Source organism: Engraulis encrasicolus, chromosome 1 (assembly GCF_034702125.1).
Source record: "Engraulis encrasicolus isolate BLACKSEA-1 chromosome 1, IST_EnEncr_1.0, whole genome shotgun sequence".
NCBI lineage: Eukaryota > Metazoa > Chordata > Actinopteri > Clupeiformes > Engraulidae > Engraulis > Engraulis encrasicolus.
In genome coordinates this window covers 45,057,308-45,073,722 of record NC_085857.1, presented here as the reverse complement: position 1 = coordinate 45,073,722, position 16,415 = coordinate 45,057,308, and the positions used below count along the sequence as shown (strand labels likewise).

At 43.8% G+C, this 16,415-nt stretch overlaps 1 protein-coding gene across 1 annotated transcript in view; it reads left to right on the top strand.

Annotated features, from left to right (window-relative positions):
- Positions 1-10,299, top strand: part of olfm2b (olfactomedin 2b) — a 123,472-nt gene extending 113,173 nt beyond the window's left edge. Inside the window, exons 6-9 of the mRNA XM_063209520.1 lie at positions 7,484-7,598; positions 8,176-8,441; positions 9,625-9,925; positions 10,229-10,299. Of these exons, the coding sequence (XP_063065590.1) occupies positions 7,484-7,598; positions 8,176-8,441; positions 9,625-9,925; positions 10,229-10,299 (753 nt within the window). The remainder of the gene's footprint in view (positions 1-7,483; positions 7,599-8,175; positions 8,442-9,624; positions 9,926-10,228) is intronic.
- The last annotated feature ends 6,116 nt before the right edge of the window (positions 10,300-16,415 follow it).

The following is a 16,415-nucleotide window of genomic DNA, read 5'->3' as shown; positions in this document are numbered from 1 at the left end:
AGTCTGTGTATATTTAGTTTGAAAGTTGTCCTGTCCAAGAAAGGCAGGTACATTCTTTCACAAAAAACACAGAAGACTCCCTTACTTAAGAATATAATTGTCTACTCACTCTATTTGAAAATCACCCTTTTGAAAATGATCTGAACACTCATAGATAGACCTACCCACCTTCACACACATACACAGAAATACTCAACCTCAAGAACAAAAGACTCAACACATACACAATTTATGTACAGGTACAGTGTACTTTGTATACTCTGTGTATTCAGTTTTAGTCCTGGTCAAAATTATTATAACCATCCCTCTTAGTTGTCTTCTTTTCTTAATCAACCAACCGTATTCTATTTATTCTCAGTTCTGTCTGATTTTATTTTTATTTTTCATTTCATTATTTTTGAATATTGTTGTTGTTACTCACATTGAGATGCATGCCATGTGTGAATTGTGGTATACAAATGAAGAGTTTAGATGCAAATCCCCTTAACTTACATTCATGTACTTGATAATATATATAAATAGTTATATAACATAAATGAAATAAAAAAATATGCAATTTTGATAGCTTTGTATTAAATAAAAATGAATTAAGAGTATTTTCTGGCATGGCACTAAACTCTTCAAATGCAGTTATTATTATTCATGAATACAAAGAGCCATTATCTTTCACACTCATTTTACGCACTGCACTCGACCACCATCAACACACTGTGCTGTTGAGTTTAGCCTGCTTTAATATTCTCCTCAGTACCCTAGCAGGGACAGCTTACCGCATGGGCCTACCAGTCCAAGGCCCAGGGCCCAGGGGTCCGAGAGTCAAATGGGCCCTGAAGGGCAAGCCTCTATATTTCCATTTCTCATATTTTGTTAAGACTGCACTTTTGCGCTACTGAATGTTCACATGTTTCGGGGGACATCCCCCCCAAAATCCAACAAATAATAAACATCTGGCCTAAAACACTGAATCTTTAGGTAAACTAGCAACTAGAGTGGGGCGTTTCTTATTGTCTGGCCCAGGGGCCCATGGAGCGATAATCTCTCCCTGCTGATGTCAAATAAATCATTACGAATAGTCATTAAATAGCCATTTGAAAAAATTATGTAAATATCATCAAGGAACAAAGACCAACTCCCTCAATTATCTTAAAATTGCAATCAATAATTACTTGACAATTAGTACTTCAGGGATGTGCTAATTGGAACCAATTGTAATATTAATCATTGGCAGTGGCTACAGGTATGAGTTTGTCTTTTCTTTTTACCTACCCTTCGAATAAAACCCTTTTCCAAGGATGAATTAAAAACATTCATTCGGATGCCTAAGCAACAAGTGATTGGCAACTTCAGTTGGAAACTGTACTGGGGACGTCTGTTTGTTTGTTTGTTTGTTTTTATCCAGTCAGCACATGACAGTGCCTCAGATCCATTTTGCAAGAGGAGTTTCTCTCTCTCTCAAACGAGACGTTACGATGATGATGATGGAAGTAGGCTGAGCAGGTTGCCGCAGCAACAGTGAGTGGAACTTTGAGTTGGATTGAGGGGAGGAAGGGGTGGGGGTGCGTGCGTGGGGAAGGGTAGTCGGAGGGATGGAGACTGAAAACCGTCTAATTGGTTTGTTCTTGTCAGCATCAAATGAAAAAGGCAGTGCCGTGCCAAGGTGTAAATTTCTGTTCTCGGCTGTATAACGCTTCTCTCAGCACTTTTGGCTTCGACATCAGACGTGAGGAAAGTGAGTGAGGGTGCAAGCAAGCATGTGAGTACAGCGAAGCAAGTGAGCGGCAAGTGAGTTGTACACAGCACAAAGGAAACCCAAATCCACTTTACTACCCTGCCTTAGAGAGAGAGAGAGAGAGAGAGAGAGAGAGAGAGAGAGAGAGAGAGGCGCAACCCAAATCCCCCTCACTACCCTTCTTTCAATAGAGAGAGAGAGAGAGAGAGAGAGAGAGAGAGAGAGAGAGACAGACAGACAGACAGACAGACAGACAGACAGACAGACAGACAGACAGACAGACAGACAGACATCTCTTGCACAGCACAAACGCAACCTAAACTCACTTGCATTGTGCATTTTTCACTCCCAAGGAAGTGAGTCGGACGTACACATAGACAGGCCTAATCCACTTCAATTCACTCACTGTTGTGCATCACTTGCATTGCGCATCGCTCACTCATGCTTGTGTTGTTCATCAGTGCTGGCAATAGTTCAGAAGAACAGATCACACTCTGTATCAATGGAGAAATAACCATGACGGTCTCTTTTTTAAAAAAAAGAGGAAAAGAAATAACCATGAGTGTCAGAAAAGAAAAACAGTTTATTTCTAGTTTATTTGAGGAAGCGTTTAAAATACATTATTTTGGCTTGGGCTATTTTAAAGGACGACTGCTATTTAAAATCAAGTGGATTTTGACAGTCAGTCACATGATGACCAGTGTGGCAATGCATGTACAATAAGGCCTGGGATATGCTTGCTATCCATGGTCTAGAGCAAAACTATGGCACACACACACACACACACACACACACACACACACACACACACACACACACACACACACACACACACACACACACACACACACACACACACACACACACACACACACACACACACACACAGAGCTTTCAAATGGCAGGGCACAGAGCATTACAATGGCAGGAAAAATCATAGGTCGACTCCCCAAAAAACACTGGACAACCTGTATAGGACTGCAGTTGATAGAAAACTTTGAACACTTAAGATACTAGGCTCGTTCGTGACGACGCAGTAGGAAAATTCTAACCAGAATGCATCAAACTGGCAAAGTGTGCATGCCCACTGCCTAGCAAAAATCTTACTGCATCGTCACGAACGAGCCTAATAATACCCATTCCCTTCACACTGAATTTAACCCAAGGAGGTGCTACAGAGTGCAGATTGCAAAGGGGAAACATCTACAAACACTCATTTATACCAAATACAATTTACGTGGTCAACAAGCAATGGCAAAGCTTGACAGGTGTAGCGGAAAAAAGGGCAGATCTGGTACCTGATTTGTATATGATGGGTATGCTGGGATAGCCTGGTCCTGGCCATCCCCTAATACTACCATTTCAATCGTATTCATGATCTGGAAGTTGTGTGATCTGACACGATTGCAGGAAGCGGGAAGTTTGCACTCAGTTGTGGTTTGAAATGATTGGACAGCTCTCACCCAATCGCCGGCAGTTACTCAACAACAAGTGCAGACCAGAGTCATTAGGCTCGGTCGTGACGACGCAGTAAGATTTTTGCTAGGCAGTGGACATGCGCACTTTGCCAGTTTGATGCATTCTGGTTAGATTTTTTTAACCACAATACATCAAACTGGCTAAGTGCGCATGCCTACTGCCTAGCAAAAATCTTACTGCGTTGTCACGAACGAGCCTATTGGCGCAGACGTTTTCGTCATCGTCATGAACATCCTCCCCCTTTCTCCCCAATGTGGGGGTGCGCTTATTTGCCTATTGACTGTTTTCTGATTAGATTAGGTGCCTTTATTGTCCCCAAGGGGAAATCCGTGAACAAAATCCCACCGCGAACAAAATCCCACCGCTCTGGACACTCCACAGAAGACCAAGGCCAGACTACCGTAGTGGAGCCAATCCTTTGGCGGATGTACGCAGGATGGCTCGCGAGGCTAATGCTGGGAAGGGTGGCTGGAGGTCATCGTATGATGCTCAGTGTTGCAATGCAAACAATAAAGCCCATGATACGCTAGCTGTAGGATACGTACGCATTCACTTTCCGTGCATGAACGCATTGCCATGAGCATTTTCATTTTTATTTTTAATGCGGTATAGGACACCGGACACAAACATCACATACGCATGCATGTGGTGCTATATTGACTCAAGTTCACAATAAACTCAAACAGTTTTGAGAAATATTAGTGAGATCCCCGTTGGCTGTCTGCCCCCAAGTTGACATCTCCAGCTGTAGTGCTCTGATCATTCTGAAGAAAGTAGGTGCACTGAGTCGCATGTGGTTGCACACATAATTTAAGTCTCACAGCAAACAGTAGGTAAAAAATGTCCCTATCCATGCATGATGGCTTTATAATTACCCTACCCTTTCTCTCTATGTATTACTATGTTATGGCTCCTTCTCTCTCTCTCTCTCTCTCTCTCTCTCTCTCTCTCTCTCTCTCTCTCTCTCTCTCTCTCTCTCTCTCTCTCTCTCTCTCTCTCTCTCTCTCTCTCTCTCTCTCTCTCTCTCTCTCTCTCTCTCTCTCACACACACACACACACACACACACACACACGCGCGCGCACACACGCACACGCAATATCTTTCTTCCAGTCTGGCTGGTCCATTAAGTTATCCAGCCCGAACTTCATCAACAACATTCCCCTTTCAAAAGGTGTTGAAAAAAGCTCTTACTGCTGTAGCCAACACACACACGCACATGCACGCACGCACGCACACACACACATACACACACACACACACTAAGAAAACTCCACAGTTAGTTGTCTTTCTTTCCGTGAGTCCTTTTATATTTAAAGCCTGACACACATACACACACACACACACACACACACACACACACACACACACACACACACACACACACACACACACACACACACACACACACACACACACACACACACACACACACACACACACGTACACACACACACACACACACACACACACTAAGAAAACTCCACAGTTTGTTGTCTTTCTTTCCACACACACACACACACACACACACACACACACACACACACACACACACACACACACACACACACACACACACACACACACACACACACACACACACACACACACACACACACACACACAAAACTTCACTGTTTTTTGTCTTTCTTTCCTTGTAAACTTGATTCCTTTTATATTTAAAGATGGCCTCTCAACGTCATTTGATTAATATTGCTGTGTTCCCCGTTGTTATTGAATGTGTTACGCGTTGGCCCTGTTTTAAAAAACGCTCTGGTTGCTTTGTTTCAAGCCGTTTTTGCAAGCCAGCAAGGTGGCTTGTGGAGAAACGAGAGGGTGTTCCGTATTTCTCGTGGAAATGCGTCTCTGATTGGCTCACTCTTCCAGCTCTCGTGGAAATGCGTCTCTGATTGGCTCAGTCCTCCTGTTCTTGGAGAGAATGTAATGGGAAACAGAGTCGCCACTTCCCCGGGTGGTAATAGCTACTGCACTATAGGGGCGCCAACGGAGGCGTGCATGCTCCATTAAGGGCTGTGCTCTTTCGACAGCGACCCCTAGGCGAGCTGCAGGCACGGAGCAACCAGAGTGGGCTTGCTCTATGGATGAGGCTTTGTGCTGTGTGTGTACCTGAGAGTAGCAACCAGCTGATAGCTAAGCTAAGCTAGATTTCGGGCCACCAGACGTTGCTTGTATTGAAAACAAGCAGAAAAAAATGACTCGACATGTTTTTAGAAAAATGGGTCGACATAAACCTTTGTGGCCAACGCCTTCTTTCGACGTGACGAAACACAGAAAGGCTTTCGTGATTCGCTCGTTTCTCTGCATTATTTATGTCAATTGGGAAACACCGGGAAACACAGCCAGGCGAGGTGACGCACCGCTATGAGAGCCTTGCAAGTGAGTTTAACTTGGGGTGACCGTCCGATCTTCAAAAGGAGTGAGTAAAACTGTGTTTAATCGAAAGTTGGCCTTTAAAGGCAGCAAGCCAGACAGCAAGCACTGTTGCCTGTTTTTTTTCTTTCCTTTTTCAGTCACTTCTTTGTGTTGAACTCTTGTTCCTCCCTCCAGGTTTCTTGGAATACATAAGCACCCAAGACTACTGTGGCTGTGCTACACACACACACACACACACACACACACACACACACACACACACACACACACACACACACACACACACACACACACACACACACACACACACACACACACACACACACACACACACTTTCTTATCTTGCAAGATTGCACTCACACAGACAAATTCACGTACACACACACACACACACACACACACACACACACACACACACACACACACACACACACACATACACACACACACACACACACACACACACACACACACACACACACACACACACACACACACACACACACACACACACACACACACACACACACACTTCAACTTTCCACTTTCTTTAGTTACTTGTAAGATTGTACACGCACGTGGTTATGCACGGACGCACACACGCACGCACATACAAACACACACACACACACACACACACACACACACACACACACACACACACACACACACACACACACACACACACACACACACACACTTTCTTTTTTTCACGCTTCTATTTTCTTACCGTGTATTGTAAGATGGTACACAGGTAGAAAAATACACGCACGCACGCACACACGCACGCACACACACACACACACACACACACACACACACACACACACACACACACACACACACACACACACACACCCACACACACACCCACACACACACACACACACACACACACACACACACACACACACACACACACACAGATGTAACAGCGAGATGTTCCCTTGTTTTGTTATCAGCGTGCACTTCCTGTTTTTTTATCTATCTACTGCAGCCTGTTGTTTTGGAGCCTGAGTCACACACATCAGGCTGTCTCACCTGTTATCTAACAATCTGTCTTTTTTCCCCCTCCTTCTACCTTCCGTCCTTTTCTTCCTCTTTTCTTCATTCTACATCCTTTTCATTGTCCTTCTGTCCTGTTTTGCCCTTGTAATCATCATATGCATCACCTCTCATGATCCATCACTTTCACCATTGCTTCCCGTTATCTTACTCTCCCTCTTTCTTTCCTTCCTATGTCTCCTTTTTTCTTCTTTTTCTTCCTTCTCTTCTGCATTCCCTTCTTTTCATCCACCTTCTGCCCCGTTTCGTCCTTGTTTTCCTCCTTGCAATCATCATATTCTCCGCCTATCATAATCCATCATCCGACATTGCTTCAACTGTTATCTTGCTCTCTGCCTTTTTTGTTCTTTCTTCTTCTTTTTCCTTATTTTCTTCCCTCTCCATTTTTCCTCCTGTCATTGTATGCTTCATACATCATCTCTTCATCATTATGTCATTTATTTTTTTCACTTCATGGCATTACCATCATTGTCATTGTCTTTCTTTCCATTGTGGGCGTCATCATCATCATCATCATCATCATCATCATCATCATCGTCGTCATCGTCATCATCATCGTCATTGTCATTTTGTTCTTCATCGTCCATTCTTCCCATCATATTCCTCCCCTCCATGCATCATCTTCTGTATACTCTTTTTTGTCTTCTTGTCATCATCATCATCATCATCATCATCATCATCATCATTGTTATCACCACTGTTATCACCATCATCATCATCATCTCCTTCCTCCACCTTGTGTTCTTTCACTATCTCCTCCTCCTCCTCCTCCTCTTCCTCCTCCTCCTCCGTCCTCTTCCTCCTCCACCTTTGCCAGGTGTGGTCTATGGATGGCTACTTCAAAGGTCGGCGTGTGCTTGAGTACCGCACCATGGGGGACTTCATCAAGGGCCAGAACTTCGTAGTGCACGTGCTCCCCTACCCCTGGGCAGGTAATGAAACTAGCTCTGTTCCTTGCCCTGGTTCTAGTGCACATTCCCGAAGGGAATTTGACTTGCGCTATGCACATTGTGGTAAGTCACACTGAACACTGTTAGGCCCAGTATAAGTGAGACTTCATCAAGGGCCAGAACTTTGTAGTGCACATCCTCCCCTACCCCTGGGCAGATAATGAAACTAGCTCTGTTCCTTTCCTTGACTGATTGAATGAGGAAATGTATTGAAATGAAAACCTTAATTGCCCCCAAGTGCTCCTCTACCTCTGGGCAGGTAATCACCTTTGCATTTTTCTTCAATTTCTGTACTTTTTTTCTTTGTTCAAACGCCCAACTCCCCATCACCTCTTCATCCCATTTTTTGACACACTGTAACACCATTGACAGCACAATGGTATCGGGTTATTTTGCATTTCAATGTGGTTCATTACACTGAACACTGTTAGACCCAGGATATGCAGTACTTCATCAAGGACATCAACACGTGCTCCCCTATCCATTGGCGTCCTTGCACCATTGTCAATTGTGGCGTTCACTTCGTCTTCTTCTCCTCCTCTTCTTCTGTCCTCCCCAGGTACGGGTCACGTGGTCTATAACGGTTCCCTCTACTACAACAAGCACCAGAGCAACGTGCTGGTCCAGTACCACTTCCGACAGCGCCGCGTCCTCTTACAGCGGAGCCTGGCCGAGGCCGGCTACAACAACACCTTCCCGTACTCGTGGGGCGGCTGGTCCGACATCGACCTCATGGCGGACGAGACGGGCCTGTGGGCGGCCCATTCGAGTTTGGCACGCGGAGGCAGCCTGGCCCTCAGTCGCCTCAACCCTGGAACTCTGGAGGTTGTGATACTGTAGAATATCTATATAATGACATTACATTACATTGCATTACATTACATTACATTACACAGGGGCATGGTACTGGTTGCTATCTGGAACTATCTGCTGGTCTAATATCGACGTCAGAGCAGATGATACGGGTCTGTGGGCGACCCATTTGAGTCTGGCATGCAGAGGTAGCCTGGACTTAACCCAGGACACTGGAGGTTGTAATATTACATTACAGTACATTACATTACAATACAATACATTAGATTACACAGGGACATGGTATTGGTATCTGTGATGATCTGCTGACCCCCTAACAGGGAACACTGGAGCTTGTAATAGCACTACTAGTGTTAAATTGCATTAGACCAGCAGCGGCTATTCAGAGACAACATTATGTTAGCCAAAGCCACCTACACTTATTCAGGGACATTATATGGATATTTGTAACTATCTGGTCTAATATGGATTTCATGGCAGATGATAGGGGTCTGTGGGCGGCCCATTTGAGTCTGGCACACGTAGGCAGCCTGGTCCTTGGTCGCCTCAACCCCGGAACAATGGAGGTTGTAATATACAGTATCACATCATATTGCATTACATTCTATTACATTACATAATACAACAGTGGTGTCAAAAACAACAGTTTAGAAAAATGTGCTGGAGGTTATAATATATCACATTACATGACCTTATCTTGCATCAGCGATGTCCAAAAAAACGAAGATCAGAAAACAAAAACCCTGGAATGGATTCCTTACTGTCTTCAGTACTCATGACAAGGAATTGAGCTGGTTGGATCAAATTGAACCCGGAATTGACACCTCTGCATTTCATCACATTACATCAAACTTAGTTAACTTGACACTTTTATCCACCAATTTATTATTCTGGTCAAAGTTAAATCTAGTCTGAGTCTGATCCCAGAATTTGGGTCAGGTATTGCCCATTGTTCGGATCAGAGCAACCTGTATGTGATGGTACTCCTAAAAGGGCTACGTATATCTTATCTTGTCTTCCAATTTTAAAGGTGGTGCGGTGCTAGGGCACTGGCTACCACAAGGGACTTTCTAATCTAATCCAATCTAATTATATCCTGTTCTATTCTATCCTATATCTAATGCAAATCAACAACTTTACTTGTCTATCTGATCTAATCTAATCTTATCAATTTCTACTCTATTTCTGATCCAAGGTGGTGCGTTCGTGGGACACGGGCTTCCCGAAGCGAAGTGCCGGCGAGGCATTCCTGATCTGCGGCACGCTGTACGTGACAAACTCGCACCTGGCGGGTGCCAAGGTGCACTTCGCCTACCACACATCCACGGCCAGCTACGAGTACGCAGACGTGGCGTTCCACAACCAGTACGCGCACCTCAGCATGTTGGACTACAACCCTCGCGAACGTGCCCTCTACGCTTGGAACAACGGACACCAGGTGCTATACAACGTCACCCTGTTCCATGTGGTGCACGGAGGAGGGGGAGGTGGTGGAGGTGGAGAAGGAGGAGGAGCAGCAGGTGGAGGAGGTGGGGGTGGAGGAGCAGGAGCTGGAGCAGGAGCAGAAGGTGGAGGAGGCGGCGGAGGAGGCGGAGGAGGTGGCCGAGAAGGGGGTGGGGAGGCATAAATATGGGCGGATGGGATTGGCGCTCCTCTACAAAATCATGCGAACCCGCCTGCTGCATGGAAAAGGAGGAGGAGCAGGAGGACGAGGAGGAGAAGATCACCACCTTCTACAACCTTCTACAACCTCCTCCCTACATCCCCTATTTTTTCTGTCCTCACATTTCCCATTCCAGCCTTCTCACCCTCCTCTTCTTGGCTACAGCAACACCTCCAAGCTGTTCAATGTGATGGCGTTGGGATGTAGCATTGGGCCAGCTACGAGTATGCGGACTCATAGAACATCATCTAATATAACCTCCCCCAATTTTTTTTTCGGTCTTCACATAGCCCATTCCAGCTTCTCCTCCTTCCCCCTTCTTCCTTCGTGGATACAACAGCACCTCCAACTGTTCAACTTGATAGCATTGGGACAAAGTGTATTGTTGGCTATGAGTACCTGGATGTGTCCTTCCACAATCAGTACTTGCATCACAGTGAAGGAAGAGGAGTAGGTGAAGGGTTGAGCAAGGAGGGGGAGTAGGAGGATTGAGGAGGAGGTGGGGGATGTGCTGGAGGAAGTGGGGAGAAATAAACGAGAGTCAAGCAGTGCAAGATATCCCAGAACTATTTCACACTATTTCATCCTTTGCTTTCTGGGTAACCAACCTGATGCATGGTTTTGGAAGGGGGCCCGGAGTGGGTCACTCTACACTAAATTCTACAGTCTAATCCCCAAACTTTAATGACCACCACCATCCTCATCCATCCTCTTCTTACTATCTCGTCTCGATCTCTTCCTTCCCTCTTCCTCCTCTTGGCTATAACACCACTTTCAGCTGTTTGTGCGGCCAATTCGCATTTCAATACAAAGTGACCAAGAATAACAATGATGGCTGGAAAGCGTATAAAGGTTGTTGGACTTTGGACTGGGAGTGAAGGTGTGATATTGATACTTTCTCTCCCCTCCCTGCTTGTTACATCTACCCCTCTTTTCCAAACTGTCTCTCTGCTTGCCTCATCCCTCTCTCTTCATCAGCCTTTTCCCATCTATGTAAATTGGCCTTTCCACCTAAATGAGGGATTGAATGAAGATGCTCTATGATGAAAAGCCAATGAGGAGGAGCCAATGTTTCGCCAATGAACTTACTGTAAACTGTTATCAACACAAAATGGACACCGGACCCAAGACTGTGGCTATGGCCAAAAATGTTCACGCATTCACTATATACAGTTTCCACAATGGTGGAACAATGGTGATGTTACACAATGAACTTTGTAGTGATTAGAGTGAACAATATGGTATTTAGCCTCAGAGACTTGAGCCATCTATGACGACATGCGGAATTTATTCACGCTATAATGGCACTCTAGCCACAAGACTCTCTAAAGGAGTGGGAGGATGGATGGAAACATGTTTACACTTGTTTACACAAACCGGACAGATAACATGGCAATCACTAATGAGCAACGGGCCCTCAGAAAATGCAGCTGTGGGTGGTCAAACGTGACTACGTACTCATTGGAGCCTGCGTATCCACCAAGGAAAGACAAAGTGTGGAGGAACAAGCCAGACGCAATCTTGCACTGCCACAGCAGGTCAGACAAGCTGGAGACAGAGCCAGGTTGAGCACCACAGTTTTGCTGTTTCCAACATTGTAGAAGGCCAGAGGGAAGAAGAGTGCCTTTCCCAGCAGCATGAGCACCTACAACATCTAGAAACTCTGATGTAACTCTTACCAAAGGAGGACCATGTGGTTGCTATTGTGGTGCCTCCAAAGACAGGGGCATCAGTACACATTATCACATTAGTTGCGCTAAGCCTCTGAACTCAAACTCTTTCATATGCCTTGCTCCGGTGAGAAAATGGAAAGGTGAGAGAGGACTTCTTGCATTGTAATGTAAGGGACACATAACATGCTCTCAGCAAGATGCCATCGTCTGAAAGATGTCCAAGATCCATAGTCATTTTGGTTCCAGACCATGTTGAGATATCCATGGAGGTTGATGGGATGTTACAGTAGAGACATCTAAGAAAAATGGCTGTAGCTGAATATGGAAAGAACTTCGAATACTGTATGTCACTGGTTGCTTGTTGAACTGGAGGCTCCTGAGAATGAACCATGAACACAGGTGTGTTTCCAGATCTCAAGGTCTATATTGTATATTGGCATGTATAAAACAAGAACGCTCATGGTGTAAGGACTATGAACTCACTGGATAATGTGGCTCCTCTGCATTGAGACTCACGCCACTTAGACTAATCATGTATTCTTTATGGTTAAAAAATAAATTAGAGAGACCTATGTGAGTTCGCAATGCAGACATGCCTATGATTCAATGTCATTGGTCATCAGAGATCGTTTTAAATGCAGAACATCTCTAACCTGTGCTTTTGCAAACAATGCAATGGATGAGAAGAGTTACGGTACGCTACGTTTGCTATGTTATCTGGATGGTAAAAAAAATATTGCTGGCCTTGTATCACTGCAATGCTCTATGAAGAATATTTGATGATATGTTGTCTATAGTGCAAAAGAAACCCATAAGGATGTGAACCAACAAACCAACGAACAAAACGCTTACTGGAAACAGATTGACTACTAAACATGCATATACAAGATGTATATTTTGCTATGTGCATATTTCTGAAAGAAGGGTAGTTGGACTTAGTTTTGGAGGGGATGCAGAACTTCCACGTAACGGTAGCTTGTGATTTTATGAATAAGCAAATTGTACATATAAAGTTAAAAAAATCTCCAAAACAAGATTGGGTTAACGCCAACTAACATGACTGTGGGCACGAGTCTCAGCTGAAAACTCCCTTACAGCAATCAGTGAAATGTTATCCCCCAGGACAATCGCGAGTGATTCTTGGGCAAGTTCCCTTTGTCGTGTGTGACGTTCTAAAAATTTTGTCCGTACAAAGACTCTCCGACTGCAAATCGTAAATATATCAGGTTTGATATTTGCAACTCTATATAGAACGTCAGATATTGTCTCTGCGTTTTGATAGGAGATAGATTGACAGTTGGGATTCTCTTGATGTGCGCAGTGTAACTCCACTGAACCCAGCTTTAGATTGTCAAGGGCACACAATTTGAACTTGCATCCCTCTAATGCCAAGACCAATTCCCTAGTCATTTGTCCACAGATGGGGCCTCATCTACCAAGACTTGTGTGGAATTCATACTGAATCTTTATGTACTGAATGTGAAAATATAAAAAAGATAAAAGAAAAATCCAGATGTATCAAGTCATGCATATGATTTCACACACATTATCTTTTTTTACATTGCATTCAATGAAAAACACCCTCATTCACATCAAGTCAGTATGTGTACATCCAAACATTTCCGCAAGAAGTGATGTATGTAGCTTCTTTGTTTGTACATGTGCAAACTTTGTACATGAGGCCCCTGAACTAGAAAAAGTAAAGGAAAACATGAAGCCCAAACGCCTCCACGTCTCCATAGGTGGGATGTGGTTTAGAAAAAAAATATTGGTTTTGGGTAAAGTATTTAAACAAAATCCTGCACACTGTTCATTCCACATGCATCTATCTATGACTTGCTATGTTTCTGTCATGCCAGTCGTCTTCAGATGAGTTCAATGAATGGAGTGTGGAGTCTTGTTTTGAATTTTCAAATGGCAAACCTGTTCCTATCAAACACATCCGTTACAGAGTACCGAGGTGTGTGTTTGTTTTTTTTGTGTGTGGGGGGTGGTGATTGAAAGCTTTGTGTCTGATGCATAACGACAGACATTTTATGTTTGAATGTGTCCCGTCAGGACATTTTTGCAAGATATTCATAATATATTCAGTAGATGTACTCACTCTGCACTGTGCACTCTTGGTTGGGTAATTTGGTGACGTGGGTGGGATGGAATGGGGTGGGGAAGTTTGCATTGCATTGTGGGTAGGGAGGGAGGGGTAGGTGCAGAGACAGGCATCCTGTGTGCAAGTCAAACAACTTCCTCCCATTCCTTGTCCTCCAGCCTTGCGACATGAGGATCAACTTCACTGATGATCGATTACAGTTACTGTTCAATATCTTGCAAAAACAGAATTCGAAAGACATTCTCTGATTTGCAATGGGGATGGCAAATGAGGGGAAATCGCTCCAAAACCATTGCTCTGCCGGACAACACTTACAGTAGACAAGAGGTCAGAGGAGATAAGAAAGGATGGGAGGAAGGAGTTTGATTTGCTCAATGGGTTAAGAGATAGGTAATGTGGGATTGGTGTTGAATTGAGGTTTCAGAGTGGGTGGATATGACAGGAGTGAGTGGTGGGTGGTGGCTGTGGGTAGTGTTGGGGTGGGATAGGGTGGGGTGGGATGTTGGTTGAATGTAAATGGATTGAAGCGTATATATAAGGTGGTTTACGGACCTCAGATCGGAGGTACACATCCCGGGTTCAGAGACTGTAAAAATCCTGCCACATGTATGTATGTAATGTAAATGTCCTGTCAGCTCAACCCTATCACTGTACAGGAACCCAGTTCTGGGACAAAATAACCATTGGCATGCTGGGCCCTTTGTACAACCTCCGCCAGGGGGTCGCCTGATACATACTTTACAGTGTGACAGTAAACAAAATGTGACCCTCTGTGGACCCCATATATATAGAGCTCTGGTGACTCAGTCTCACTTCCCATCTCTAACAGCAACCCTTCAACACCTGTATTTGTGCATAATGAAGGTGACTTTCAATCCAGTTAAATCTCTAACATAGGACCTTTTTACTCAAAATCAACTGTAAGAGCTCAAGTAAGAGAGGATACAGGACAGGATTTGACTTTTTCCTTGTTCTGAATGCTGCTGCCGATCCTCTGGCCACATTCAAGCACTACTATTGGTCCATCTTCATCGCCATAGTGACACAGTCCCTTATTACAATATAATCCCCATGGAAACAAAACTAAACTAAACAAGATTATAAGAACTCATTCAAAGACTGCTGTAAAAACAATCATCCAAAAATTAGTTTGTATTGGTTTTTATAAAAAGCCGAAGAAGCAAGCTATAGAATATGCCCATGAATTGAAAGTTTTGAAATGCCCATGAATTCAAAGTTCTGAAATGTATCGATCATTTTCAGCATTTGGTTAGTTTTTAACCCTATCCCTAACCCTATGGGGGGGGGCTAAAAGTGCCTGCACCAACTTTGATGTCATATAATTCCTAAACGACTTAAGATATGACTATGAAACTTTGTGACTTTTCCTAACATTTAGTTGGCCACAGTTAGGTACCGAAACATTAGGTTTATCATTTTTGCCGGTTTTCTGACAGGTATGTCAGACCAAAAATCACTGTACCACATCTATGACGCCATATATTTTCATATTTCTTTGTTATTTCCATTAGCATCAGATAATTTTGTGAGCATTTAAGTGGTTTGAAGCTTAAAATCATTCAAATTTAAGTGCAGTACCTAAATTTGTTGGAAAATCCATCATGGCGAGATTTTGGGCATAATAAGATAATGATGTCATAATGACGTCATAATAATAGATAATTACACAAAAATTATGTAATTCATAGATGTCCATATGTAAATCATCTCCCCCAAGTTTCGTAGTCATACTGTATTCCGTTCATGAGTTATGAGGGGGGGGGTCAAAAGAGCCCCAGGACAAGGAATGCCAAAAAAGCCCAGTCTGGATAGGGTTAAATCTCAAAGTGTTATACTTGTGTGCCAATGGTTTGGTGCAGCAGGAAAACAAAACCACGTAATTACAGTCTGCCACACAACAAAATCAAGAAAACTCCCTCAGAAAATGATGACAGTGATTTTTTTATATCCCTACCCTCTCTTTTTATCCTTTTTATTTATTTTTGTGATTGTTGCTCGACAAAAACAAACAAAACCATACAATCATTCAGATAACTGACAGAGACAAGGCATCCATCGGAGAGATGACAAAGAAGAGTTTTTATTATTATTATTATTTATTTATTTGTTCTCCTTTCTTTTGATTTATTTTCGTTTGATGGTGATGATGCTGCTGCTCTGTTTTTCTTTCTGCTGTTGCTCTGTTGTTCTTCTTTCTTCTCCTTTCTTTTCTTCTTTCTTTCTTCAGGAAGAGAGGATGAAAGACAAAAAAGCAACATATGGCAGATGAAGGGTGTGTGAGTGCATGTGTGTGTGCGTGTGTGTGTGTGTGTGTGTGTGTGTGTGCGTGTGTGCGTGTGTGCGTGTGTGTGTGTGTGTGTGTGTGTGTGTGTGTGTGCGTGTGTGAAAGGCGAGGCTGCTCAATTCCAATGCTATGTGACTGCACCACAGATCTACAGCTGTGTGTGTGTGTGTGTGTGTGTGTGTGTGTGTGTGTGTGTGTGTGTGTGTGTGTGTGTGTGTGCTCGCGCGTGTGTGCACCG